At 39.5% G+C, this 27,959-nt stretch overlaps 3 protein-coding genes across 9 annotated transcripts in view; all 3 read left to right on the top strand.

Annotated features, from left to right (window-relative positions):
- Positions 1 to 4,151, top strand: part of col27a1a (collagen, type XXVII, alpha 1a) — a 60,478-nt gene extending 56,327 nt beyond the window's left edge. Inside the window, exons 54-61 of the mRNA XM_026355905.1 lie at positions 113 to 130; positions 249 to 284; positions 386 to 412; positions 937 to 987; positions 1,077 to 1,245; positions 1,331 to 1,440; positions 1,578 to 1,796; positions 1,938 to 4,151. Of these exons, the coding sequence (XP_026211690.1) occupies positions 113 to 130; positions 249 to 284; positions 386 to 412; positions 937 to 987; positions 1,077 to 1,245; positions 1,331 to 1,440; positions 1,578 to 1,796; positions 1,938 to 2,084 (777 nt within the window). The 3' untranslated portion in view covers positions 2,085 to 4,151. The remainder of the gene's footprint in view (positions 1 to 112; positions 131 to 248; positions 285 to 385; positions 413 to 936; positions 988 to 1,076; positions 1,246 to 1,330; positions 1,441 to 1,577; positions 1,797 to 1,937) is intronic.
- A 1,443-nt stretch (positions 4,152 to 5,594) lies between these two features.
- cdk5rap2 (CDK5 regulatory subunit associated protein 2) overlaps positions 5,595 to 27,959 on the top strand; it is a 28,641-nt gene continuing 6,276 nt past the window's right edge. For 4 of the 7 annotated variants that reach the window (XM_026355877.1, XM_026355879.1, XM_026355876.1 and 1 more), the window contains exons 1-37: positions 5,595 to 5,785; positions 8,850 to 8,905; positions 10,130 to 10,191; positions 10,899 to 11,009; positions 11,584 to 11,660; positions 11,805 to 11,928; positions 12,162 to 12,340; positions 12,439 to 12,586; positions 12,796 to 12,849; positions 15,352 to 15,471; positions 15,563 to 15,682; positions 15,809 to 15,901; positions 16,114 to 16,332; positions 16,466 to 16,636; positions 16,743 to 16,853; positions 16,933 to 17,070; positions 17,214 to 17,393; positions 17,549 to 17,743; positions 17,892 to 18,083; positions 18,287 to 18,416; positions 18,516 to 18,655; positions 18,772 to 18,888; positions 19,013 to 19,156; positions 19,263 to 19,375; positions 19,485 to 19,624; positions 21,150 to 21,290; positions 21,393 to 21,502; positions 21,611 to 21,754; positions 22,261 to 22,362; positions 22,459 to 22,646; positions 22,732 to 23,080; positions 23,198 to 24,713; positions 24,876 to 24,983; positions 25,417 to 25,565; positions 26,293 to 26,687; positions 26,795 to 27,027; positions 27,370 to 27,421. In XM_026355877.1, the coding sequence (XP_026211662.1) occupies positions 5,730 to 5,785; positions 8,850 to 8,905; positions 10,130 to 10,191; positions 10,899 to 11,009; positions 11,584 to 11,660; positions 11,805 to 11,928; positions 12,162 to 12,340; positions 12,439 to 12,586; positions 12,796 to 12,849; positions 15,352 to 15,471; positions 15,563 to 15,682; positions 15,809 to 15,901; positions 16,114 to 16,332; positions 16,466 to 16,636; positions 16,743 to 16,853; positions 16,933 to 17,070; positions 17,214 to 17,393; positions 17,549 to 17,743; positions 17,892 to 18,083; positions 18,287 to 18,416; positions 18,516 to 18,655; positions 18,772 to 18,888; positions 19,013 to 19,156; positions 19,263 to 19,375; positions 19,485 to 19,624; positions 21,150 to 21,290; positions 21,393 to 21,502; positions 21,611 to 21,754; positions 22,261 to 22,362; positions 22,459 to 22,646; positions 22,732 to 23,080; positions 23,198 to 24,713; positions 24,876 to 24,983; positions 25,417 to 25,565; positions 26,293 to 26,687; positions 26,795 to 27,027; positions 27,370 to 27,421 (6,677 nt within the window). In that variant the 5' untranslated portion in view covers positions 5,595 to 5,729. Of the gene's footprint in view, positions 5,786 to 6,572; positions 6,698 to 8,849; positions 8,906 to 10,129; positions 10,192 to 10,898; positions 11,010 to 11,583; positions 11,661 to 11,804; positions 11,929 to 12,161; positions 12,341 to 12,438; positions 12,587 to 12,795; positions 12,850 to 15,351; positions 15,472 to 15,562; positions 15,683 to 15,808; positions 15,902 to 16,113; positions 16,333 to 16,465; positions 16,637 to 16,742; positions 16,854 to 16,932; positions 17,071 to 17,213; positions 17,394 to 17,548; positions 17,744 to 17,891; positions 18,084 to 18,286; positions 18,417 to 18,515; positions 18,656 to 18,771; positions 18,889 to 19,012; positions 19,157 to 19,262; positions 19,376 to 19,484; positions 19,625 to 21,149; positions 21,291 to 21,392; positions 21,503 to 21,610; positions 21,755 to 22,260; positions 22,363 to 22,458; positions 22,647 to 22,731; positions 23,081 to 23,197; positions 24,714 to 24,875; positions 24,984 to 25,416; positions 25,566 to 26,292; positions 26,688 to 26,794; positions 27,028 to 27,369; positions 27,422 to 27,959 lie in introns of those variants that run through there. The other 3 variants (XM_026355878.1, XM_026355880.1, XM_026355881.1) reach the window with 3 other exon arrangements.
- On the top strand, positions 12,856 to 15,340 carry LOC113159271. Its single transcript, XM_026355884.1, has one exon. It carries the CDS (start codon positions 14,176 to 14,178, stop codon positions 15,286 to 15,288), a length of 1,113 nt encoding a protein of 370 aa, XP_026211669.1. The 5' UTR covers positions 12,856 to 14,175; the 3' UTR covers positions 15,289 to 15,340.

Below are 27,959 nucleotides of genomic sequence, written 5' to 3'. Positions count from 1 at the left end.
TTGACTTTACCACATCTATTCAGTTTTATATGCAGTTTCCATTGTTTACTGTGTGAGAAGCAGATTGGATTACTATATCTAATCTGAAAATATGTTTTCTTTGTCTCAACAGGGTTTGCAAGGACCAAGGGTATGTTTGCATATCATTGTCTTATTCTTTTGTTATGAGTAATTTGAGTTATTAATATGGACACTTGAATCATAATATGTAAACTCATCAAGCTTTGAATCTTTTTCTACGTTTTTAGGGATCTCCTGGACCCCGTGGACCCCCTGGACTTCCAGTAGGTTTTCCACATTTATAGTTTTAAGCAGATGTCAAACACACAGTTTCATGTTTCAGTGTTGTGATGCATTGTCTTGATGTTTTTTTTTCTGCCCTTAGGGTCCACCAGGTGTCCCTCCAAAATTTGTAAGACTTGTTATTTTTGCTGTTTTCATTATTTATCATTTAATTATGCTTAAATAAGTCATACTATATTGCAGGGGCGGCTCTAGGATTTCATCCTTAGGGGGGCTTAGCCCTCATAACATCAATATTGATGTTAATCTCTATTAGCACATTAAAGGGGAATTCCATTATTTATTAGCACCAAGCTAATAGGCTAATTTTTAGCTCATCATGACAAGCTTTCATTGTCATTTGACTAGGATGGTCATAAGTGTCATACTGTTGTAGATTTTTAAATGTCAATTTTGATATGTTTGATTTATATATTTTTACTTTTCTTTGTTTTAGTTTTACAGTGTATTAATTTGGGAGGCAAGTAAACAGCTGATCAAACAGTTTTTATTTTAAAAAGTAAAAATTATACTTTCTAGGCCCCCCACAAAGTCTAGAACCGCCCTGCTATATTGTTATGTTCTATCATATAGATTGCTTAGATACAATGACACTGAAGATACAAGACATGAGATATTGTTATGTTGCTGCAGAGGGAAGATGGTCGTATGTTTGTGGATTCACACACCTCACTCAGGACTGAGGTTAGTAGAGTATATTTTTGCATTAATCTACCATGTATCTTGCATAGTAGATAAGAGAAAGAGACTATTTCTCTTTGTCTGTCCACCAGAATAAGCCAGTGATGGACCTGCCGATGCTGGACCAGGGTGCAGAGATCTTTAAGACCCTACACTACCTCAGTAACCTGATCCAGAGCCTGAAGAACCCCTTGGGCACCCGCGACAACCCCGCCCGCATCTGCAGGGACCTACGTAGCTGTGAACAGAAGCTTAATGATGGTGTGTGTGTGTGTGTATGTGTGTGTGTTGTATCAGAGACAATAATTTTATGTTTGTATGATCCTAAATGTATTTGCAATTTCAGGTACTTACTGGATTGACCCAAACTTGGGTTGCTCATCAGATAAAATAGAAGTCTCCTGCAATTTTACTGGAGGTGGACAGACTTGCCTGAAACCAGTAACAGTATCTAAGGTATTTATACACCCACAATAACAGCTTTAATGACATCAGCAAGTCTACAAAATCATTCGCTTTAAAGCATAATAAATATTACACACGTGCACACAAAACATGTATTTAACCAGCACATATTCTGCCTGTCTGAGCAGCCAACAATCAGTGTCGGTCGTGTCCAGATGAACTTCCTACATCTGCTCAGCTCAGAAGCCGTGCAGCACATCATCATTCACTGCCTAAACTTCTCAGTTTGGAGGTCATCTGAGAATCAACTGGCTGCTCAAGGATCTGTAAAATTCAAGGCCTGGAGTGGGGAGGTGTTTGAAGTGGGAGGAGAGCTCGAGCCAGAGGTCATAGAAGACTCCTGCTGGGTAGGACCATTATGTTAACTTCCTGCTTGCTTTGTGCCCTTCTGTTCCCAACATTCTAGGCTTTCGGTGTTTTAAACGTATTGTCCCACTTGACACATTTTTGTTTTTGACAAAAAAATGTCTTGTCTATATGGGTTTTAGATTAAAGACGGTCAATGGCACCAGACCCATTTTGTGTTCCACTCCTTGGACCCCACCCTGCTCCCCGTGGTCAACATCTACAACCTCCCAAACACTACTCCTGGCTCGCATTACCACCTAGAAATTGGTCCTGTATGCTTTCTGTGAGGGCTGTAGTGAAAAGGTCCTCTGGGCTTAGAGAGATGGATCGTCACCCCTGGAGGACATGTTCATGCAGACGTGGATAATCGGAGCAGTCTCCTCCAAGCTACGGCGAAACACTCTCCTAGTGAGAACAAGTCCCCCCACCCTCCAAACAGATCCTGCTTCACTGTGTCAAACTCCCAGTAGACTGCAGACACAGAGTAAGGAAGCAAGGGGAGCTGGGGGAAAAAGAAGAGCTGAGGAGGAGCAGGGGAGTTCTTGCACTAATAGCTTCTCAATAAGGCAAAACCTTCTTTAAGCTCTTCAAAGATCTCCACATGTTCACCCGCTTGGGAAAAACAAAGGCTCAATGCCACAAAATCTCTCTGGAACTTTGCTGAATGAAGGGAGACCAAGGCCAAGTCAATCAGCGGACATTATAATAACTTATTTTTGTAGCTGTATACAGTCTGTATACTGTGTGTACTTTTTTTGGAAATACCAGGAATTCAATATTGTCATAAGAGAAAATTAAAATAATTGGAATTAGTTAAATGTACATATATATGTATTCTTTTTATTTACTTTAACATGTATATCTTATGTAAAGAAATAATCTTCAAGTGCAATAGAAAATGAGAAGATAATTTGACATATATGGAAGGATTTTTCAGGGGAGCCATTTGTATCTGCCTTTGGTACCCATCTCCTTGTGATCTTACCCATGTGAATTTTTCCAGAGGCAGGCTCATTTGATTAAATTCAACAGAAATCACATGTGTATTTACAGATTTTCTCCAAATGGGAGATCTTGGCTTTTAGTTTCTTCCAACTCTCAGTAAAATCATGTCTGAAGCCACAAACTAGTGCACAAGAACCATCCACATGGAGAGAGTTAGTGCATTACATACTTTATTGCTATACTTTTCGCTCTTACATTATTGGACCAGATGCCACTGATGATTAGGGAGAATATATGTGGGTGTGGAAATTGGAGGTCAAAGACAAAAAATGAGGAAAAGAGTATGGAGCTCTAGTTCTCAATAGTGTTTTAATAATTTCTCTGCAACTATGGGGTGTAAAATCAGGCTTATTATTTCCTTGCTTACTTAAATACTTACAGTACATATGATAAAAGATAGGAGGGTAGATGTTTTTATTTATGCAGCACCACAGGGGACCAGGTGTCTCTTCCTCTACCCAGCTTAAAGTAGACAGACTAAAGGTACAGGCAACCCTTAGAGGAGATCTGAGCCACAGGAGAGATGAGATGGGTCCAGGAATAAATCAAACTGCCATCTTTAATCCCATCCTTTCTATGGTGCTAGGAAAATGATCTAAGGTGCTAACCATAGTGCTGTAATTACACCACTTTGATAAAATATTCTGATGTTTATAGTGCATGCTTGCTTAGATGAATAAAAAGGTTGATATAATATACTGCCATAGCTTCCATAATGCACTATAATGGTAATTTTCCCTTCATAAGTACATAGTTCAACTACCTGTCTTGTTTTGTATCCAGCATAAATCACCCCTACAGCTGTAATGTGATGTAATAATTCTAGTACCACACAGTTGAGATAGTGTTAATTAAATACAAGTTTCTTTGTTGTAGCTGGACATAAGTGTGTATAATTGTGCAAACCTTGCTGTATACAGTAGATCCCCTCTTGCTAATTTAATGTTATTTAATGTTTTAACGTGGTTGCCAACTGAGCAAATTTCTATTTACTGAAGCAATACTACTCTTTCTGACATCTTTATGTATCAGTTAGCCCAACTGGTCTTGGAGTTTATAGATTTTTTTATGTGTAAATTTGGGGCTCCAGAGAACAAATTTATTGCAATGTTAATTATCTTTTATTTTTTTAATTTTTATTACTTTACTTCATGTTGTATTTCCTCTGATAATCAACCATGTACTGTACCAGGACTCTGTGCTATACTATAACTTGTGTTTTAAGGAATTATGCAAATATGTGAAAAATGTTTCTTCTATTTTGTAATTCTGTTGTAGACATTAAAAGGAGCTAAGAATACCTCACATTTTACACAACATGGAACAAAGATTTTCTAATGCCTTTAAAACCTGTTTGGAAATCAACCAAATACAGTAAGTCATCAAACTCTGAACAAGACCATTTCTGATGCCTACATTGTTTATCTGTCTACTCTTTATTCATTGTTCAATGTCCATTGTTCAATAAATACTTTCAATTTCTGTGTGGATTATTCTTTTTTTTAACTATTTTGATGGCTGAAGTACTCCTGACTACAGACAATTAAAATAGAATTGAGGGAGCTTGATGCTAAGCATAGTGATGATGGCCAAAGGTTTGCAACACAATTCTAATTTCTTTGATTTTGTTACATATAGCTTTGGATATACATATAATTTGGACATTTGTGGACTTTGCCTGAATGGAGAAAGGTGTAACTTTTCTCACAAGGTGTCAGATAAACACCAATGTCAGGTGAAGATGGTCACCCTGTCACCTCCAAGTTTACATTTGATTAGGTTTAACTGTTGAAATAGGCTTTTGTCTGCATTGGTCAGTTGATAATACAGCCTTTAGTCAGCTATTGGAGCTAAAAGAGTTCACATAAACCAGCTCCCTGGGATGCTCACACTTGTGTTTTTTGCTTCACAACAAAATACTAATACTTATATAAACTTTTACTCAGTTACACTACAGTTATACCACACTTACACCGCATGGTGTCACTGTTGACTGAATTGATTCAATTTGTAGTAGTTAGTAGTGTAGTAGTGTGTTTGCATTTGTTTCTGAATTTTACAAAGTGGGTGATAAAACACACAGGCTGTCGTAATTATTGTAGACTATAATTCTACCAAATGGTATAATCAAGTCATTCACTGGAACATATGTAAATTATGCTACGCCACTATGCAACACACCCTTCATCCTACTCAGTACACACATACAAATTATGTTAGTTAGTGTAGGTGAAAAACAAACACACATGTTAACTCTTATTTTTTCACGTTAAATAAAAAAAGGCTACTAGTTCTATTATTTGTTTGCTCTAAGGATATAAAACAAAACACTTGCAAGTTTTTCCTGCCTCACACATTTCCAATGTTGGATTAATTGTATTGTTACATTTTCTGTTACGAAATACAAATTATTGGGCCCTATAAATAAACTCAGGTTACCTTTTCTTGAAAATGTGAAGGCGGCACCATAACCTTCAACTGATACTGTTCACCCCACAGTGTCCATATGTTCGAGCTTTATGAACGTCCCATGTGTGTTTGATTTGACCAATGGGTTTGCCTCAGTATCCACCCAGCTATATACTGCCTTTGATAGTGCCCAAAAACTTACATTGAAACATATATTGTGGCCAAATACTGAGATTGGATTTAAAATATTACTTGCACATAGCTTTTTTTTACTTTAGCAACGTCGTACTCAACCACTGAATGCGTCTACAATAAGGTTTCAGTTGTGATTTCCAATATTTCCTACGCAGCCTGAAGGCAGCATCAGTTTCCAACGTGCACAATGGTGACGTTTGCTGTACAGTGATGGCGGTAGCCTGGACTATTTTGAATTCCGTCCCGCTTTTTAAAGTTTACATCGTGTCTAGTCGGTGAAATGTGACATTATTCAGGCGATAACACAAAATAAGTGAGCCGGTATGATGGATTCCGTCGTGGGGGACGACTTGACGCTTCCCGTTGACATCAACGGAAGGTAAAACTACCATCGATAGCTAGCTAGCTAGCGCTAGCTTGTCAGCTAACACTCAAATCCAAAAGCAGTTACTGGTGACCGCTGCATGGGCCCCGACTACTAACTGGAACACAGAAGCACTCAAGTTATCATCCTTTAGATATCAAACCATAGTGAATTAGGTTAGCTACCATAAGTGTACTACTAATAATTAGCTGCAGTTATATTGCTTTATAAGAAGTGTCTCTTTTGTTTTTGTTGTGGGTGGCGGTCATATGACATTTCACATCTATCATCACGCTGCAACAGCTATCTGTAATATTGGTTTCGATATTTATTCTACAAAAAAACTACTAGTTATAAGCGTTAGCTGTTCAACACTGTAGCTAACCTCCTACTTAATGTTTTGTCTCAACTAACAATTAACCCATTTCTGTAGCTAATCTCAGACCAGCGTCTGTACATATGTTATCACCTGGGCATATTTGATATAACGTTATTTTAATGTGATTTATTGTTATGATATTCCTTCATGCGATTATTCTCATATTTAAAGACACATATCTCTTTGGGCACACAATAAAGGAACCTCCTACCTCCTAGTATCCTCTAACTCTTAAACAGACTAAAATGTAATCAAATGCCTCTGGCTGTCTGTAATGTGTAGACTTAGCCAAACTTATTATTACCGTTATAAATTATATTCAGCTCAATGCATGTTGCTGTGATATTGCTGCGATTGGTAGGTTAGATTGTTGACCTGTCATTCTGAGTGAAAGCGGAAATTATCAGTTTTCGTTCAGTAGACTGCAGCAGGGACGTCCCTCCGCACCCTCAGTACAAAATGTTGAGTTTACATGTCACATTTGTTTTGTTTTCCTTTGGTTTTTCCCCCGCATCCTCTCCATGATATGAGAGAAGAGTTTGATTGCGGTAGGTGAACCGTGTATTATTACTGTAGCTCTGCTGCACAGTGCTGTTGTTCGATAGTGTTGGCTGAATGTGGCTAGTGTATAGCTCGTCGTGCTCCTCTGCAAAGCTAGATATAGTATATCTGTGTATAACTTTGTAGTGTCCTCAGTTAGTTTAGTTTAAATGACCTAGCCCTGCTGTTCTGTGTAAAAGCGATCATCCAGGTGGTAAGCGTGCCTCAGTAATCCAAGATGTTAGCTGATATGTGTGGTGTAAATTACTTTTTAGGTAATTCAGAAACCTGATTCACTTCTGTCTTAAAATATGTCTCTACATTGTGTTTGTTGCTTCAGTTATTGTCTTTCTTTAACTAATATAAGTGATGTTGTTGGGGCTGCCTTCGTATTAGTAACTGGCAAAAAAGAGGAAGTTACTGTTTACAGACATTGTTTCCAGTGAGCGCTGGTGAGGTTACTATGCAGCACTGACAAAGCTGTGTCAATAACACTGACTAGAAGTGTTTTGATGTCATCTATTTTACATATGAGTTTCACTTTGTGACCCTTTGTGTGGAAGCTTTTTCTCCTGTATATGGTTTTTCTCTTCTGGTGGCTTGTTATAGAGTGCTTCCTCTCCATTAACACAGGAAGGGGTTGCTTGGCATGTGAAACCTCAGTGATGCAATAAATGTCAACACATTTTTACCAAAATTCGGTGTTACGTGGAAGATTATTGTGCTCCTGCCACTTATATTCTTTATATTTGCCGTTTCATGTTGTCTGACAGGGAACCTCTTAAATAATTAATTGATACCAAAAATGTTGCTTATATTTGCTTTAATTGAGCATTTTCTTTCGACGTTGTATCTCCCTTTCTCCAGTGTGACATGTTGCTTCACGTGGTTAACTTTGTACTGCACTGGGAGTCACAGACAAACAAAGAAGGGGTGGTAGCAGCTTTGCCATTATGGTTTACTATCGCAGATTGAAACTGTGGAAGGTATAAATAAAGTTGCAAATCTAGATAGAAATCCTGGAAAAGGACTGAAATGGGACAAAAGCTAAAGATTAAGATAATGGATTAAGCTATATTTGTCTGATTCATCAAATTTTTTTATACAAATGCAAAACACAAAAATAGCCAAGTTATTAAAATAAGTCTTGAATGGTAATTATAGCAATATAAATAATTTGTTGGAACAAAAATGTAATGTCCAACAATATATTATTGTTCTGTCTAATTTAGTTGTATAGTTTGTTTACAAAGAACATAAAGCATATCTCTATGTTATCATGACATATGAATAAACCATGCTCAAACTGTTGATCTTTGCTGCGAAATATACCAGAGATGCAACAGAGCTTCTTTGGTTTCACTGCCAGGGAAGGTATGGGAGGAAGTTATTCAATGCTGGACAAAATATTATTAGACACAAAGGTCAGGGTCAGGTAACCTGAATCCAAATAGTTCATGTTTTTATTTGTGCAAACAATTTCCCTCTAAAAACAGTTTTATCAGGAGCCATTCAATAATATTTGATGAACAGCATTACCACATCTGAGACTTTGCAGTTCTGTTTCCTTTATATAACATAATTATATGTTATATATCATAATAGTAATCCAGATGTCTGTGCTGATCTTTGGTTCATTGTGCTCTTGTCTGTGAGTGACGCCACTGCCCCATCACTGTGTGATGCAAAGATGATCAGAGCCACAGTGGTCTTCTTGTCTACTTATGAAAGCCTTGTCCGTTCATTGATTTGTCTGTTTTTTGCTGCTCTTGTCTGAACATGAGAGTTAGGCTGCCACTGGCACATGCTCTCTCTCTCAAACACACACACACTGAAAAGAGGCTCTGCCAGCGTGCATGTAAATGAAGCAGAATGATTCTTAAGCTATTTTTGGAGCGTCCTTAGGGCTTAGTGAAACTGGCCAGCGTGAGTAATTCATACACACTATGCATTTGTGTTTTTTGAAAACCTTGATTAAATAGTATGTGTGTCCAGTGACATGGGCTAGAGAGCAGAGCTAGATTTGGATGTTGCAATTTTTATAAATGTAAATTAATTTGAAGTAATTGTGTTTGTTGAATGTAGAGGCAATAACAGTTCTATTTATTCCAAATTTGCAAAGTGATGTTTGCGTCGCTAACAAAATGATTTTGTCCTCAGCTGCAGACTGCCAGACTCCATAGATGCTGGCGAATACTCCACAGACAGCATGACAGGTACATTTTTTTTATTCTGTCTTTTCCTCTTCTTGCTGAGGTGTGAATCTCTCTTGTGTATTAATTAATGCTGCTGTTGAATCGTGGCTGTGACCTCCCACAGTTGTCTTTACAGCTGTGACGAGGGATTGGGTGGATGATCTTAATGAGCTGGAGTAATCGTGTTTATAATTTACAGTCATACTCTTGTTGTGTGCCAACAATATACATAAGGCTAGACCAGTACACACAAAACAATAAACAACTTATTTGTAGATACAGGTCATCTGTACCTTATTCTTACATATTTTAATATCACAGCAATATGTATAATGTGCGCATTTTTTCAACAAATCTATAGTATAAGGAAGAGACTTAAAAATATTGTGGGGAAAACTAAGGATATATCATTTAAGATGATTTACATTTGTCAGCTGTCGGAACTTTTGCCAAAACCTTTATATCCTTCTATCTATGCTTTTATGTGTTTGTATGAGGCCATTGTAGACAATTTTGCATTTCAATGATCAGGGTTACATTAAGTCAGTATGGGATTTTCATATGATTTTTAGATCAATGATTTATCTGATTGATGATCGTGATTGGTATTGCAGAATCTTGTTGTATAAGGCCCAAGCTGAAAATAACCAAAACTACCCTTCAATTGTAGAAACTAGATCAAATTCTAAATTCATTCTAAATCCTTCCAGAATCCTTTTGTGTCCATGCTGCTGGCTCACTGCCCAGTTGTTTGTCTTGCTCCCTTCTTGTCCCCGGTAATGGCCTCAGTGGTTTTGTTAGACTAGGTTCAGGATTTAAGAAAACATGGCAATGTTCATGTTTACATAGAAGAATACACTTAAAGCAACAAGAATAAAAGTAAAATTTATCTCATTTAGATAGTTAAAAGTACATAAACAGACAAGTGATAGTGAAAGTGAGATTTAATAGTGCTCTTATCCTGTCAGTCACTGAAATTGTGAATCAGAAGTTAGTGTTGTGAAATAGGTTGTTGATGAGTGTTACATGATCAGCCGTGGGCTGCTTTCAACTGGTCTAAACAGGGCAGCTTTCCAGAAGCAGTCTCACCTCTTATGACTGCAGTGAAAAACACAACAGAAGGAGAGGAATTCCTGATAGCAGATAGTATGAGCTTTTCTGGCATGAAAGGTCTGTGCCAAAGGCACTATATCGTAGTTGTCATACAAATGAACAAAAATGTACTAATGCCTTGTTGTTTAACAGCTTCATCCTTCCCTGAAAAGATGTCCCCTGTGAAAGCTCTCACCATGAAGGACTATGAAAACGTGAGTGATTTGTAACAAGTATATTATATATGTAATTGCTTAATAATCTTATTATATATATGTTTGATTACTACGACAACAAACTGGGTATTATGATTTATTAAACCTCATCCTCAGTCTAACTAAAACCAAGCCACACTGACCATTTATGGAGGTTTAGTGTGAAGTGTGTGTGTGTAGGAGGAGGATTGAGGTGGGCTGAAGCCTATATTTCAGAATTTAAGTGGAATGCATCCTCAGATTTCTGGCCTGTGCTGCCTGGCTAGCTGCATGATTAGAGGTTTACAGAGAGGTCCAGACTTTTACCTCCTCCCTCTGACAGTCTACCCAACCCCCTTTTACCAGATGTATGCTGTTCGGAGCCTGGAGCACAATGATGCACAGTCTACTTCACACACATACGCACTCAGACATACAAGCAAGAAGACTGCCCTTCATTTTAACAATAACCATACACTTTGTTCTTTTTACCATGTTAACATCTTGTAGTTCCTTTCCCCACAGATAATCTGCTTAACTACAATTATTGTTTGACCCAAATAATTTGTCCTAACCTTGTTATTATTTGACATGAGTAAAAGAAATGCATTTATGGTGCATTGAATTTGCACATAGACTGATACCAAATTGTAACAATGGAGCATTTGCAGAAAAAATAATATTGATAGTTATTGTTATTTTCTTGTTTTTGTTACATCCGTCTACAGCAAATCACAGCGCTAAAGAAAGAAAACTTCAACCTGAAGCTGCGCATTTACTTTATGGAAGAGCGCATGCAGCAGAAATGTGATGACTCCACCGAGGACATATTCAAAACGGTGCTGAATTTACGTTACTATACAAAAATATACATAAGCAAGTCTTTGTCATGCACTTTACAGTTAGTTCCAAGACCCTGAGTTTTTATGGCTGTGTCTTTTATACCACCACAACTTATTTGAAACAAAATAATCAAGATGTAATCAAAGAGTAGACTTTCACCTTTATTTTCAGACATAATAGTAAATATAATCATAATTTTTCACATTTGAAATAAAATTATTTGCGGTCAATGAGCTAATGGACATCACCAACTCTGTCATTGTCCACATACTTCTGTATGTTCCTCTCAGTGCCTCATGTTGCCAATGACTCAGTGTTTCCTACCAGGAATAATTGAGATCACAATTCAGACACATCAACATCTGGATTTTGTTCAACCCAAATCCCCCTTTTATGATCTTAGAGTCTCGACTTTTCATTGTTGCTTTTTTGGAGTGAGATCTGAGCACATTATAATCGCCTAGTCTCATCAGGGCTGCTTGTAATTCTTAACTATTTGTGTCAGGATGTTTGTGATGGCTCAAGGTGTGCAACTTTTTCTAAAATGAACTGAATGTTTTCTTTTTATAGAACATTGAGCTGAAGGTTGAGTTGGAGTCTATGAAGAGGGAGCTGGCAGAGAAACAGGAGCTACTTGTGTCTGCATCGTATGTATAGTTCCCCACATAGTACAGTGTTGAAGTTTAGTGATTTGGGTCAATTTTAGGAATACAAATATCGTAGTTAGCAGGAAGATGCTGGTGGAATTGTATAGGACCACCAAACCAATCTTCCTTGTGAATTATTTTCAGGAAAGCACTAGAAAGTCTGGCTGGTCGAGATTCAGGAGACCCCCAGCGTGTGAGAGAGCAAGCTCAAAGAGAGATGGATGCATTACGAGATGCATTCAACAAGAGGATAACTGACCTAGAGCAGGTAAACATTCAAAATTTCATTTCATGTCAAATACTTGTTTGTTGCGACATTTATTCAAATCGTTTACTTTTCTCAAATTCAGTAATTGCCATTTTCATCCCCAATAACATGTTGCTTAAAATTTGCTTAAGGTATACAGTACCTAATTATCCAGTATGCAGTATTATAGAAGTTTTCCATAGTCACTGCTATCAGCATTTGTGATAAGTTCTCATTTTGTCTTTTAATTTTAGTGTCTGCGAACAGCCGAGGAAGAGGTTGAGAAGATGGCAGCCATCGCTGAGCAGGAGAAGCTTAAGAATATTGACATGGAGAAGCAGCTCCAAGCTCTAGATCCATCGAGCACCTTTTCCTCTCCTCTTCTCCCCACGCCCCCGCACGACCTGGAGAAGGCTCTGCAGGAAAAAGACAAGTAGGGATAAAAAAAGAAAAGCAAATCAAATTAATTTACATTTTCTGTGTTAATACTAAAGTTTTTATTTGTTTGTTTGTTTTTTTAACCCAAACCAGGATCATTGAGCAGCTCAAGATCACTTTAAAAAAACAGGAAGCTGACAGCTACCAGAGGGATAATGCAGACCAATTTAAAGATGACCCATCAGCTGACTGTGTGAAACAGCTATCTGATCTCATCACCAAGAAAGATCAGGAGCTTGAGGTATGGAGTTGATGTGTTTTCATGTTATAGTCAGGTGTTAAAATTTGTTGTAACAAAATTAAATTTTAGTTGTTTATTGCCATGTTTTAAGAAAATTTTTTGCCAGAAATTACATTTATTGCCACTTCTTCTATCAATAAATAACTCCAACTTACTTGCACTACTTGCAATATAAAAAGACATTTGAGTCTCTTTTGTCTGTTTCTCAGACACTGAGGATTGAACTCCGTGGAGAGAAGGACAAAACACAACCAGACCATCAGGTTGGTGTTGTGGGGATTTCCTCACTAAATGTATGTGTGTTATGTCATAAAATTAATACTGCATAATGACACTGACTCCTAACTGATCACTTAAACTCTGCTATTTTGGCTTCTTTCCACAAACCTGAGTACCAACTGGAAGACTTATGTCAATCATTAATATATAGTTCTGCATATAGCAACAGTCTTGCCTCAAACCCAAAGCTAATTCTTATAACTGTGCATTCATATGGCAAGCCATTTAAATCCCGGTTCTGCACAATGCAGGAACCTTTAACTTTAGAGTATGTTAATTTATATATACATTACATTATGTGTATTTACGAGGTGAATATTATGATACATACAATTACACATAATAGCACTGGTAATGGTATATCCTGGTTTTCTGCATTGGTTATGAAATGTAATTTTATCTTTATGTACTGTAATGGTTGATGAATAGGAAATTAAAATCTAAGATAACTTATAGTTAGTTGTAGCGTTTAGCTCAAAAGTTGGCATATACATAACATAGATAACAATTGTGGTAATCAAAGCATTATGCAGGCTATTTGTGTAAGTACAATATTGTTGAATTCACAATAGAAAACAGCCAGTTGGGCAGTGTCTATGGTTCCTTATCAGACCTTGGCATGTACACATAGGTGAAAGTGTTAAGACTGGATTACCATGCTGTCTGGACACAGTTCCTCTGAGAGTTATTTATGGCAATCCTTATTTATTAAAGGGGAAAATGTGAACTGCAACTGTTTGTCACATCTAGGTCATCAAAAGAAAGTGCTGCACTTATTGCAAAAAATTCTAAAAGACTGCTAATAAATGTGCCAACCATTTCTTTTGGGGCTCTCCCAGGTGTAATGGAATGTGCAACATAAAGCAACTTGAATCCTACAGCAGATTTTTAGATTTGCTACCAGGCAGGATAGACTGGATAGGAGTTTTAGCTTTTACAATCTTCCACCTGAGGAAACACCTTTATGAAACTGCTGTATGTGTTGTCCTTATCAGAGCTTCTGGAAGTAGGTTTTCTAGAGATGTTACGGCACTGGCAATAACGCAGATCACTGCAGCCATCCTAGAGGATTTGATGTGATTGAATGTGTGGGGGGATAGTGGAATAGAGGCGGGAGCAGGGATTATTAAAGGCTTAGGGCTTATAGTGCTCTGCACTCAGTCATTCTCCTCTGTGCTGCTCTGGCTGATGTAGTGAGAGAAAATGATAGATGGCTCTTCCATGGCTGACTGGCGTAGGTCAGTTTGATTGTCACTGAGAGGTGGTGTTCGTCTTTTGGGGTTTGTTTTAAGTGAGGGAGTTTTGGAATCATGAAGGACCCGTGTCGTATATGTGGTGTTCGTCTGGTGGGAAGCCAGTGTCGCTGGATCTTCAGCTCATCAGGAAAGCGGAAGTTACAAGTCATTCTGTCCCATGTGCTGGGCTGGGAGGTGACTCGTGATGGTCGAGGAGAGTTCCTCTGTGGGAAATGTGTGTTCCAGCTGGAGAAGGTAGTACAGTGCGACATAAACATCAGCCATCTGCAGGATGAACACAACAACCAGACCCAGAAGCTTCAGGCAGAGAAAGAACACCTGATACAGTGCATCATACACGTTTACAACAAAAACAACTCAACCCTGGACAAGATTGAAGGGGAGAGCAGCTGCAAGACTCCACTCAGGTCCTCTAGGCTGAGTAGTCCTGATAATGAGGTTGTATGTCAGCTGGCCTCTGAAGGACAACAGTTCAGAGAATTTGGAAGTGGTCATGTGGAGAATCGTATGAGAAGGTGTGTTAGTTTGGATAGGATTATTAGTGTGGGGGGGGTGTTGCCAGGGCGCTTAGGCCCCAAGAGGCTTGGCTCGGCAGCAGGACTTGATGGCTCTATGAAGAGCTTTGGTCTCAGAGGCGCACGCCACCGTTCGCAGAGCATGTACCTTGACCTGGTCCAACGTAAGGGCACACTGCCAAAACCTGGATTCAAAGGTCGCTCCACATCTCTGCAGTCTCTGAATAGAGACTTTTCTTCAGATCCACTCTCTGAACCCCCACCCAAACTAAAGCTCAGAGGAACCAAGTTGATTACCAGGCATGGTGCCACTGAAGACCCAGGAGGGAAGGTTCAGGCCAGAGCACTTCTTCACAGCTCCTCAAGTCAGCCCTCTGTGATCTCTGACCTGATCCTTCTCCTGCGCTGCCTCTCCAAGCAGCAAGTGTCTCGCCCTCTGGGGAGCCACATCCCAGTCCTTAAGAAGTTAAGCACTAGCCTCCTCAATCCTCAAGCTAAGCGCAGACACAAACAGGCCAAATGGAAGTCTTTGCATGATCTTACAGAGGAGTTTGATGATGAATACACCCCTGTCAAATTGGAGGTAGTAATTTTGAGTATCTCTGCAGAGCAACATGCTGCAGCATTGGTAATGAGCGGTTTTACTTCTTAATATTGCTGATATTAATACATTGTCTCTTTTCTGTGTTATGTGTTCTTTGAATTTTCTGAGAAGAAGAGTGAGATTCATCGGTTGGAGTCCTGCACTAAGCAGCTGACTGAAGAGCTCACACAGGCAAAGATCACTAATGAGAACCTGGGAAAAACCCTGGAGGATGCCCAGAATCAGAATAAGGTATATAGAGAGACATGTTGTTCTATTATAAAATGTCTATATTCGATCGAGAGCTTTCACTGTGCAAAATCATTTTTTCTATTATAAACAGACCCTGTCAGGGAAGTTGGAAGAGAAGGAGAATGAACTCAACTCTGAAAAGAAAAATGCTCTGAAAAGAGACAAAACAATCCAAGGGCTTACTCAGGTCCTCAGAGAAAAGGAAAAAGAGGTGCATTTAATAATAGTATCAAATTTTATGTAGGGTATTATGGGGATTATAAAAGTAGCTACGTCTAGTCTGTATTATGCAATGCACTTACACCAGTCTGTCTGCATTTCTCTGTATATTGTATAGATTGCAGAGCTTTGTCATGAGATTGAGGACAGGGATGATGCTTTGGCCAAGGCTAGAGAGGCAGCACATAAAGCCCAACTGCAAAAATACCAGGTAAGCACCTTTTTATAGCAATCAAAAACTTGACTCTCTATAATAATGTTAATGTTAATTCTAACTTCTTGCTCCGTGTGGGTGCCTGGTGTTAGTGGTGTTAAAGAAACAAATCAGATTAAAGAGGCGATCTTTTTATTTAACCAAAAAATCATTTAAATTGACATGTCTGTTAAAATAAATATTATAAATATTGTTGTTTATCTTTTCAGGGAGTGGAAGAGCATCAAAACCTATTAATGGCAAAGCAAACAGAGCTAGCCCAACTCCAGGGGGAACACAATGCCAAGCTGCTTGAAGCCCAAAAGCTACAGCGTGCCCTTAACAGGAAGGAGCAGGAGCTGGCTGACTTGCAGCAGGCAAAGGACCAGTTAGAGGTAGACCTGGAAGACTTGCAACAGCAGAAGAAGAAAGGAGACAAGGCCCTGAATGTAAGACAACAAAATGACAGTTGTGATTACTTACAATAAAACAAACCCATTAATCATCTAAATCCTCTTTTCTGTTATCTGCTATTATTTAGATATTGGGTTTTGTGTGACAGTATTCAATTTTCCCTTTTAGGATCTGAACAATCAGCTGAAAAAGCTGAGTGGTGAGATTGGTGAGAGGGAGAATGCTTTGGAGCAGCAATACCAGGAGATGCTTGATGACACCAAAAGAAAACTTCAGGCACATGAGGTCACCATCCAGAGACTCACATCAACTCTAGCTGATAAAGAGCAGCAGCTACAGGTAACATCTTGAGACAAAAAGACAAATATTTTGTGTATATTCTTTATATTTTGTCTATGTGAAAATCTACCAGAGATAAAAGTAGCTGTTTCTTTGTCCTCCTCAGGAATACATAAACATGATCAGAGACTTCGAGCAAAGCAAAAGCCCAGGAGGAAATGATACCATGCTTTCCAAACTGCGGCAAAGGCTGAAAGAAAAAGAGAAGGCTCTTGAGGTGAGCATCTCCTCATTCAACCATCTCAACATAATGAGTCAAAGTTGATTCTGACATTGTTCTTTATATTCTCTCACAGCAAGCACTCGATGAGAAATTTGCTGCCATTGAGGAGAAAGACAATGAGATACATCAGCTGCAGCTGGCTCTCAGAGAAAAGGAACGAGACCTGGATAGACTAAATAACTTGCTCTCTCACAATGAAGAAACCGTCAATGTGAGTAGCAGTCACTGTTTGATTGGGGATGATATCAGAAACAGGCCAGAAATCTGTCTTTTTCTTTTGTAATCATGACAAAATAGTATTTGGACAATAGGTGTCAGTTAAATGCATGTGTCTGGCCATTCCTCTGCTTACAGAGTTTTGACAGTCTGATCAAAGAGAAGGATGTGGAGCTGCAACATCTTGCAAATACTCTAAAAAACCTACAAAGAGCTAAGCAAGATTTAGAAGATAACCTGAACAGATCACTGAGGGAGAAGGACGCCATCATCAGTCAGCTACAGCTCTCCCTCGAGGGCAAAACAAAGGATATGGAGGTTAGTTGACAAAGAGTCACCTGTACTCACACTGCTGTATGTTCATGGTGGGTTTTCACCCTTCTGACCTGTGCTGCATATACAGACATTTTATTTATAGACCTTTCTGTGAGGTAGTTTTTGAGTATTTCTATTCTGCCTTTTTTTGTCTGTAGGAAATGGCTGCAGCGATGATGAGCCAGTCACAGACTCACGCACGTGACTTAGCTGAACAGATGGGCCAGAGGTTAAAGGTCACAGAGGCTATGTTAGCTGAGGCTGTGAAAGCCAGAGAAAGGCTGGTTGCTGACAATGAGAGTGCTGTGGAAGGACTGTTGGCTACAATTAGTAGCAAGGACCAACTTCTCAAGGTCACTTAAATATGAAAACATTAACAGTGCTTTTATTCAATTGTGTTGGGAAAGTATTTGCAGAACTAATTATTATCATTATGAGATCACTAAGTAAAAGTATTCACTGAACCTCTCATTACTTTCATTGGTTCTTTTGTCTCTTCAGGAGTCTGCAGAGCACTACAACCGAATGCTGTCTGAGCGTTCTCAAGAGATTCAGGAACTAAAGAAGCAGTTGTCTGATAGGCAGCAGCAGCTTACCAGTGCTGAGAAGCAAAGCTCCACAACAGCGCAACAGGGCTATGTAGAGACTGCAGAGCTCAGAGCCTTGCTTGCTGAAAAAGACAGCCTCATCAACGTAAGTTCCTCTGGGATACAACAGTCACCCATCTGTAAAATGTGCTTGACTTAGAAACCTAATAAGAAGAGTAAATCAAAACTCCCAAAGAGAATAGCACAATCTCCTATCTTCCTTTCTGAATTTGCATGCCTTATTTTGAAAAAATTTAGTATAGTGGTTTTACATATTTTAGTGTACTTTTTATCTTTATAAATCTGTAGAAACTTCTGCAGTGTGGTCAGGAAAGGGACAAGTTTCTGGCAGAAATGGGGCATAAAGATGAGTCTGACCATGTGTTGGAGCTCAGACAAACAATTCAGATCATGCAGGAGAAGTTGGATGAGAGGGAAGGTGAGTCATTTCGACCTTTAAGACTGCACCCTGGATATTTATAGATTAAGTTAGAGTACAGGTCAGTCCTCATTTAATTTTGTTTTGTTGGTACTAAAGCTGAGCTGTCCAGGCGAAACAGTGAGGAAAATGTGGAGAACATTCCATTCTCCAAGAGGACGGTTGTCATTCTGAAGAAGGAGCTAGCACAAAAAACTGAGGCACTGAACAAAGCCCTAAAGAGGGAGAATGAACTGAAGGTGAGTTGGCTAAAATTTATCTGTAATCTGGAAACTACATTTTTTGTTTTGTTTTGTTTTGTTTTGTTTTTGTTTTGTTTTTTTGTATAAAGGCCTTTATTTATTTTTTTATGCAGATTTCACTCGCAGAGCTGCAGTCATTGCTATCTGAACTGGAGGGTCGCAATGAAGGCCAGGCTGCTAATATTGAGTCCCTGACTGCCACGCTGAAGACCAAGGATGAGATTATTAATGTAAGGGTCAGCCAGAACAATATACAGCAGCTTTGTATGAAGCGCTCTTCTTCTGATTGCATTACACTATGTGACCTCTCCAGTAGTGTGAGTTGTCATGTTTGTTGTCTCTGTCTCTGAGCAGGTTCTCCACCAGCGCCTTGGTCAGAGAGAGGGCAGTCAGTCTGATAATAGCCAGGATCAGGTCATTCGCTCTGAAATGGAGAGATCACTACCGGGGCTACCACAAAGAGAGAGAACTATGATTGGTGGAGACAGCCAACAAGAAGTAAATTGAAGCCTTTACCTACATTTTTCTGATTGAAATAACAAGTAATAACATATTTACACAGGACACTAAGGCCCTTGCCCTTTCATTTTTTGTCTCTTTTAAGGCTTTACCCAAACTTATAGTTTTGCAACAGGAGCATGATGCTCTGAACAAAGCCCTGAGAGCTGAACAACAGCTCTACTCTAGCCTCGTCAGGACTGTAAAGGAGCAGGACAGGTAGGAACAACGGTCACAAATAAAAGAAAAAATTTTCATATTATTTTCATTAGAATTACTGTATTAATGAAGAAATCTTATTCTGAGGCTATGCATTTGCATTTTGCAGTGCCCAGCGTCTCCATGCTTTACAGCTGGAGCTGACAGCGGTGCAGCTCCTCAGGCAGCAGCTAGAGGAGAGTGTCAGGACTAATCAGGAGCTAAGGGATGACTTGGAGAGAGAGATACACAGAGCCAAACTCAGAGAAGGTGCGGTGCAAACACACTGGGGAGTAGATGATGATGGGGACTGAAAAGAAAAGGAAAGAAAATTAAATGACACGTTTATTAGTAAAGTTGAGTGGAGTAGAGATAGGAAACCATAGCTAATTACTTTGTACTGTATATCCATAGCTACAGTAATAGAGAGGATGCACACAAACACACCTTTCTTCTTTATCCCGATTTGTTTACTTCACTAACATCTCCTGGTAACAAGCATACATCCCCTCTTCATCTGTCACTTTAGTCTGCATGCACACCTGGTCCCTTCACTCATCTCTGTGCACTTTCTGTTCTTTACATCATCACCTCATCTGCTTGTCTTTGTTCTAGAGTTGCTACTTCTGTCACTCTTTTAAATGTAATTGTTTCCGTGCTGTTTATCAGTTTTTCTGTCCTTTACAAAATTGAATAAAGCCTGCTGTTGGTCTGTCTTCCTTTCTGTTTCTCACTTTTTAACATGCTGTCTGCTTGTTTTCACTGTTCCATTAAAATATTTGGTTGTTTGTTGATTGCATCACCTCTCAAACACCCATCTGGTCATGAATCTAACCCATCTAATCATCTGTCACATGAATTATATTCAATTGCATAAGCATAGAATTATTTAACAACTTTAAAAAGGCACTGAAGGTTGTTAATACTGCTAAAAAAATCATAGATCATCCTATTGTAGGATTGTCACAGATTAGCAGGTCTTAAAAAAGTTTATTATCTTATGACATCACACAGTTAATGTCATTTAGCACAGTTAGAGCTTTACATGTATTCTGACGCCAGGATGCAGCCACGAGAATGATTAAAAGTGTCACTGTACATTCAGGTAGTTGTCTAAGCCAAATTACTTAAGTGTGTTCACATGCGTGTGCGTGCTCTCCTGTGCATGCTCATCCCGCATCCCTGGATAAAGAGAGCCAGGTGTATAAATAGGTCAGCTGTAAGTAATAGGCCCATGACTCACAGTCACACTGAATGCAACATAAATGTGGCTACAGCAATTAGCTCTTATTCAATTTTCTCATTGCAGGTTTAGTTTTTATAATTATTACACAGACTCTGTGCACAGTCTGCATGTGTATGCCTGCTATTTGTAGACAAACAAATCATAACTCTCTTCGGATATATTGATTACACATATTTTTCTTGTTTACATTCATTATAGTATAGTAGTAGTATTTTTTTTTTTTCTTGTTTCAGAGTACATTCAAGGTGATCATTGCTTGATCAAAAATGTGATTTTACATTTGTACATATTTATAGCATTAAGTATTACTTTTTTTTTTTTTAAGATTAGCATGTAGTCTTGTGTAAAATATGTGCCTCTGTGTGCCAGAATTTTTATTGTTGAGAAGGATTTTAGATAGTACAACATGTAACTTATTGTTTACTTAAAGTTAAGTTGGTTAGATTTACCTAATAGTATAAATAGCTTTATTGATTTTAACACTGTTGCCTTATGCATAAGTGTACTTTCTTGTCTCTCAGAGACATGACAGTGACTGTGTGTCTGTAGGTATGGACCTCATTGATCCTAAAGAACTTGAGAGCATGAGGCATCAACTTGAAGATGCACAGCGCTGGAATGCCTCTCTGCAGGCTCGCTTAGGAGCCATTCAGAACCGTGGAGGAGGAGTTGGTGGAGCCAATGATGGTGGTAAGACCAGAAAAATTTACCCTGAATTTGTGGGGAAAAGTGTCCCGCACCATTCACTTACTCATGACTCATATGACTCCTAATATTATTTCTGTGTTTCAGGTGACACTTTAAGTTTCATTGGTGATCAGACTTCCTACATGAGTATCTGTGTGGGAGAGGGGCATGATGACAGCTTGTCTCTACTTTCTCCACAGGAGCTCAAAGAGAAGGTGAATTCTCTTCTGTCATGAAAATTAACAGTAGATATGAATATGATTACTCACCAAATTATTTGTAGCAGAAAGATCATGTGAATGGTTTAAAATTTTGCTCTTTAGGTGCTGGAGCTCCAGGATTGTGTCAACAGATTACAGACTTTTAACAATGAGCTGCAAAGTCAATTGTCTCAAATGGAGAAGTCGGAGCATGATGCTTACAACCAGGAAGACAAAGCAATGGTCAGCAGTAGCTCTTCGAAGCAGGTTAGAGGTCACAAAAGTTGTAAATTAAACATGTATTTGACCGATCTTACTTCCTGATAAAATACATTTTTTGCAATTTATCAACAAGTGTTTGTACAGCATGCCCACATCTAGAAAAAACTTGATGAATCATGTCTTAGTCATTGTCTAACATCCACCTTTTTAGCTCCTTTCTAACCTTTGAACCTACATCTTAACCTCTGCTCTGTCCAGCCTGTTACTAATGTCTCTTTACTCTGTTGCTAAATGTCTTATTTTTCTAACAAATGTGTTACTTTCTGTAGTAGAATACTGTATACCCTCCTTTTTCTATCCTCCACCTTTCCTAATCAGTCCCTCTTTTTTATCTGTGTGTCCCATGAAATGGTCTATTTTCACCATGCCACATTAGACACATCATGTCATCTTGCTGTTGCTGTGCAGTGTTTTATGGATTCTGTTCCCTCATTAAGTTTTCTTTTACCAAGCCATGTGTGTCATACTCGCCTCCCATCCCATTACTCTAGCTGCTACAGGAGATGCAGCAAGCACCACCTTTGGCCCACAGTAACAAGACACACAACTCTGGTCAGGATAAAGAGAGCCAGACAGACATCAGACTTGAACAGGTATGAAAGAAATACTCATCTAAACTTTTGAAATTAACAAAATTTCATGTAAATATTATGAGACCTACTATTTCACATGTAATTGAATGTTTTTAGATGGTGTCTGGAAAGCTGTTGGGTGATGAGAGCAGGGAAAGTGGCCTTGGCCAGAGTAGAGAGCACACTCAGTCTGGCAACACCACTTTGGACACTGGAGAAAGAGATTCTAGAGAGAGGAACGAAGATCTAATGACACTTAAATCCCTGCTAATTGACTGGGGGGCCACATCAGTCTCACAGCTCAGGTGGGTCTTTTTCAGCAGTGTTTGGAATCTATTCCCTATTTCAACCCTAAGATTCAGTAAATTAATGAAATGTCCATTATTGCAGAGACCAGCTGCTGAAACTTAGATCAGAGAATGTGGAGCTTCAAGGTCTCCTGAAAGAACAAAAGTCTACAGAGTCTAAAGAGAGAGAGAGCACAGACATATCAGGAAACAGCAGCGATGGACAGACTGAATTGAAACAGAGCGTGGGAAAAGCGCAGGCTGAATCAAATGGCCACTCTAAGCTTTTGAGAGAAAAGCAAAAGAGGACTCTCAACTCTAAAGAGGTGTCAGACGAGGAGATCCCTGTCACCTCACAGTTAATTGTCAGCACTGCAGCGGGGATGGAGAGTCCACAAACTGAAGACAACACACACAGCAGGAGTGTGAAGCAGCATATTGCAAGACATGGGGTAGGTTTTCACTATAGCAGTAATTCCAATTGTAATAGAAATACACATCAACCCTGCATTAGGTCTAGCTGTTACTGTTTTTTAATATATACTTTTCTGTTTGTCTCACACACATAGCCAACTGTCAAATCTCGTCTCCCTGTCCCTGTGAGACTGAGAATGGAAGCTAACAGCAGCTCTGATCATCTGAAAACTGATGCACTTCAGCACCCTCATGTACATGGACCTGACCAGCATTTACATGCAGACTATGAGTCTACCTTGTCACTCCAGGACAGCACCTCCCCTTCTTCCACGCTCAGATATGCACATCGTAGCATCAGTCCAGTAGGGTCGGACAAGGGCTCTGAAGCCGAAGACGCACTAGATCATGTCCAGACCGAGTCTCTTTTCACTCAGTTGGAGCTCCTCCACCAGGAGTGCCAAGAGAAAGAGAGCCTGATCAATAAGCTTAGTGATCAGCTTGCTGATTGGGAAGAACTTCATGCTCAGCTTCAGATAAAGGAACAACAATATGTGGAGGCTTTACAGGCTGCAGAGTCCACTATTGCTTACCTGACTGCGTGCAATCTGGACAGCCAGCGAGGGTTTGGGGCACAAGCCAGTTTGGGTACGGATTCCGGCTCTGTGGGCTCAGATGCTGCCCTCTGTAGTAGATGTATGGAGCCTCAGAAAGCCCTACAGGAGAAGGAGGAGCTTAACAAACAGCTCATAGAGCTTTTGAACATGGCAGAGCTGGCCATCTCTTCCTCTGACATCCAGGAGAAGAATCCAGAAATCCATGATCTTTGCCTAAAGATAGAGGGGGCCTTACAACAGGTGAAAACAGATTCAAATAGAGACAGCCCAAGAAGTGATTTAGGAATCGCTGCTGACTCTGTGCAGGAGTTACAGCGCCGTGCAGACTCTTTGCAAGAGGCACTTTTGGAGCAGAATAGGCTCAATGCAGCGCTGCAAGAAAAACTGAGAGCTGCCGATGCTACTGCACAACAGGCCTCCAACTGTAACAAGAGTAGCCAAGATTACTTAAGCCAAAACACAGAGGAACACCATGGAACAAAGGGAAGTTGTTCTAATAATTCTAGTTCAAATCAGGAGATGATAAATGTCCTGTTAAACTGCCTTAGTGCAACAGAGTCTACTATTGCTTCTTTGGCAGCACACTGTTCAAATGTTGGCTCCTTGCCCTCTGCTAGATTATTACAACTCAGCCCTGACATGCAGCTGAATTTAGACAAACTTCAGAGAGCCCTGCAAGAGAGACAGAAACTAGGAGGATCTACTCACTCAACAACCAAATCCAGCAGCAATCAGTCCACTGCTTCAGAGGCAAAAAAGGGACAGTTTCATCAAGAGCTACATCAAAATCTCTTCCTCCTCTACAAAATCTTCAGCAATCTGTCCCAGAGGATTTCTGAACTGCAGGTTTCCTTACAAGAAGAGAGAGGCCATAGAGAGGAATCAGAGGCCGATAGGATTGTGCAGGATGGAAAGGCATTACCTCCAAGTGTTCAGGTCCAACTAGAGACTCTTCATAAAGCACTGAGGGAGAAGAAGAAAGCATGTAAAAGCCTGGAGGAGAAACTGGCCACTGCTCTTACCAAGACACCCCCCTCTGAAACTGCACAGAAAGGTAAAATAAGACAAGTTCAGGTTTGTTGAAGAAAGAATCTGCAGACATGTACATTAAGTTACCCTGTCATTAATCCAAACTGATCAGGAACACTAAAGGACAGAGACAACATTCTGTACACGTTAAATGATTTCTTCCTAACCCAACATATATTACCTCCAGTGCCAGCTCTGGAGCAGGATGACAAAGGAGTGCAGGTGGATTTACAGGACCTGGGTTACGAGACCAGTGGCAAGAGTGAGAACGATAGGGAAGAGAACAGTAGCACAGGTAGACGACTTCTAGACAGACTGTGCATGTCTGTCTGCTGAGTGGACACTAATCTCAAATATGTATAGATACTCTCTATATACCTGCATGAGGACTGAACAAAAGCAACTGTCACACCGTCTCGTACCTTGAGTAATGTTTTATGTTTGAGTCTCATAATCACAGTCACTTTCCTGGTTTTAACCTGGGATTTCTCAACACTGTCAAATTTGAATGGGCTGTCGGTTTTCTACATTGACAAGTTCTCGCATGTTTATACTCTGAAGTTTGGGAATGTCTTTGCTTTCAGTAAACTTTCACTCTCATTTCTCTTCTCATTTTACAGCTCTGTCTTAAGTAATTTATTTCCTCCATGGCACCATCACTTTTTGTTTTCCACAACACATGTTTCCTGTTCCCTGTTTGACTGTTTCTGTGGTCCCTGTGTTGCCAGATCTAGAGGCTGGTGTGAAGCCTAGTTGCAGTGCCTCTAGCCTGCCGTCCCTGCTGAAACACGAACAGGCCACGTTCTCCTCTACTGAAAACCTGGACTCAACCTCCAGTACCCCATATCCTAGTTCCCCAGCTCTGAGTTCAGCCAAGGTATTTAACTTGGATAAACCCCTCCCTCTAACAGAGTTTATGTATTGTATACTGAATAAATAACTTTACCTTTGTACAGCAGGTCTGTCAAGTGTTAAAATTCTCTTACCAGCTAACTATCTCTATATTGCACTTATGTTATCAGAACAAAGCTATTTGTTTATTTCAGTGTCTTTTATAATTAACTGTCTGTGAGGATGCTGATTTTCTGCCTGGGAACAGTGGAGTTAGCCTTAGGCTTTTAGTGTCTTAACATGTATTAAGTTATCAGTACCCTCTTTGTAAGATTCTCATTTTAAAATGACTAAGATGTAAATATTACAATGTCAGTGGTAACTAAAAGTAGTTTGATTCCCTAGCTAGTTACCACTGATAAAATCTGAAAGCAGCAAATTTCAGTTTAGCTGCCAAATTAGCAGTTGCTAACAAGAAATGTGAAGCTTTTGTCTACCGCCGTGTAAGGTCAAGGACCTGTTGTTTCAAGAATAATACAAATTGTGAGTGTTAAATCTGATTTTTGTTGTTTATATACTTTTGTATCTTATGAGAATTTAAAGTTTTGTAGGCAGAGCTACAGTACACTTGTTATTTAACACACAATTTAATGTAGTATGACAGTTTATAGCTGTACATAATTTACCTTTCTACAATTTATGTAGAAAACCAAACTATGTAAATGTTAAAATTATATGTAATTGAATTTTTACTCTCTCCTGTCGGTTTTCAGGTCAGTCTGAAGAGCCTACAGGTCTATGACGATTATGGTGTTTCTGAGGACCCTCTGCAGCTTCAGGCACAAGTCAGAGAGCTGAAGATCCAGCTAGAAAACCAGACTAAACTCATCCTTCAAATGCAAAATCTTCTACGAAGGAACTCCTTGTCCAGTGACCTTGTTGGCAACACATCAGACCCATCCATCAACAAGGATCAAGACGGGGGAAAGAAGGATGACAGTAGCAAAGAGAAAAGTGGGCAGCCAAAAGAGAAAAAGGAAGGGGAAAAGCAGACAATAAAGGATCAAACCAGCTTCCTGAACACTGACATGGAGAGAGAGAGGCCACTGAACAGGAGTATAAGTGAACAGCTGCAGCAGACTCGCAGCCGTTCTACATCCCCTGCCAGGTTTGCAGTCATTTTCAGTGCATAATCAGTATTCTACTGTTTGTACTCAGTTTAGAAGTTAAACCTTGACTTATGTTGTTATATTTGTCATTGTGTCTACTTCTCAGACTGGACTCCCTGGTGCAGTCACAAGCCAGGGAGCTGTCACAACTAAGGCAACAGATCAAAGAGAGCCGCAGGCTGGGCGCTCTGCATCGTCGGCAGCTGGAGCAGCTGAGCAAGGCCTTCAAGGAGCTGCTGCAAGCCAGTGAAGTCGACTACTACATGGGGGAAGTGGTCAAAGAGCAGCTGGACAAAAGCCTGAGTCTTCTGGACCGGTTGGAGGGAAGACTGGACAAAGGTAGTTACTCTCTGGGTGGTGTTTGCTTTGGTTTTGAGAAATTGTGAGTACCGTAACCACAAAGTACAAGTTAAGTATGGAATCACAGTTCAATTTTGAAACATTACTGTACCAAAAGACAATGCATCTCCGTCTCCGTCTCAATACATAATTATTCATAATATTTAGTAAAACTTTAAGAGGGTAAGGAGTTTTAAAGCAGCTCTGCTTTTGTCATATAAGAATAGACCTATTTTGATTTAACAAAGAGAGGAAAGAGATGAGCACAGTGAACAGGAGCAGTCATTCCTAACTGATCCTTACAGACAGCTCCTTGACAGCATCTTTCCCTCTGTCTGCTAGGAGAGTCTCATCTAGATAATGAAGATGTGGCTGCTCTCGAACTGTCCCAGAGGTATGTGTCAAACTCTTACACTGTTCATGCTTATTGTTTTCTGTTTCATTAATTTCTAAGTATGTATAATGTTCATAATCCTCTAATCCTTGAAGTAGAACCTGGAAGTGTGAATTCAATTGTCCTTTAATGATACAATTGGTATGAATGATTCAGCACTTTGCTTTCCACTGGGTAACGTTAGAATTATTTGGATTTAGAAATTTCAGATTTAGATTTATTAAGTGTAAATTGCCAAATCTATTTCAGAAATGTGTGCAAGTGCTAACAGTGTCATGATGTTAGTCTGATGACCCTTTTAAACCCCCAAACCTTCTCCGATCACCACCCAGTCAATTGGCTTATTACCCCCGAGCTGTGTGTGTGTGTTTTGATGATTTTGAATAGCATCCTGCTTTTGACCCAATTCCTCTGTGTCAACAACATTAAGGTCACACTGCATGAGACTGGGTCACTGGTGTTTCTCAGTCGTAAAGACATAAACACACACACGCCCATAGCAGCATCTGTAATTAACATTTTTTGTATGTAGTTGTTT

The sequence above is a fragment of the Anabas testudineus genome, chromosome 12 (genome assembly GCF_900324465.2).
Source record: "Anabas testudineus chromosome 12, fAnaTes1.2, whole genome shotgun sequence".
Taxonomy (NCBI): domain Eukaryota; kingdom Metazoa; phylum Chordata; class Actinopteri; order Anabantiformes; family Anabantidae; genus Anabas; species Anabas testudineus.
Note: the sequence above shows the minus strand (reverse complement) of the source record. Positions and strands in the feature narration are given on the sequence as shown.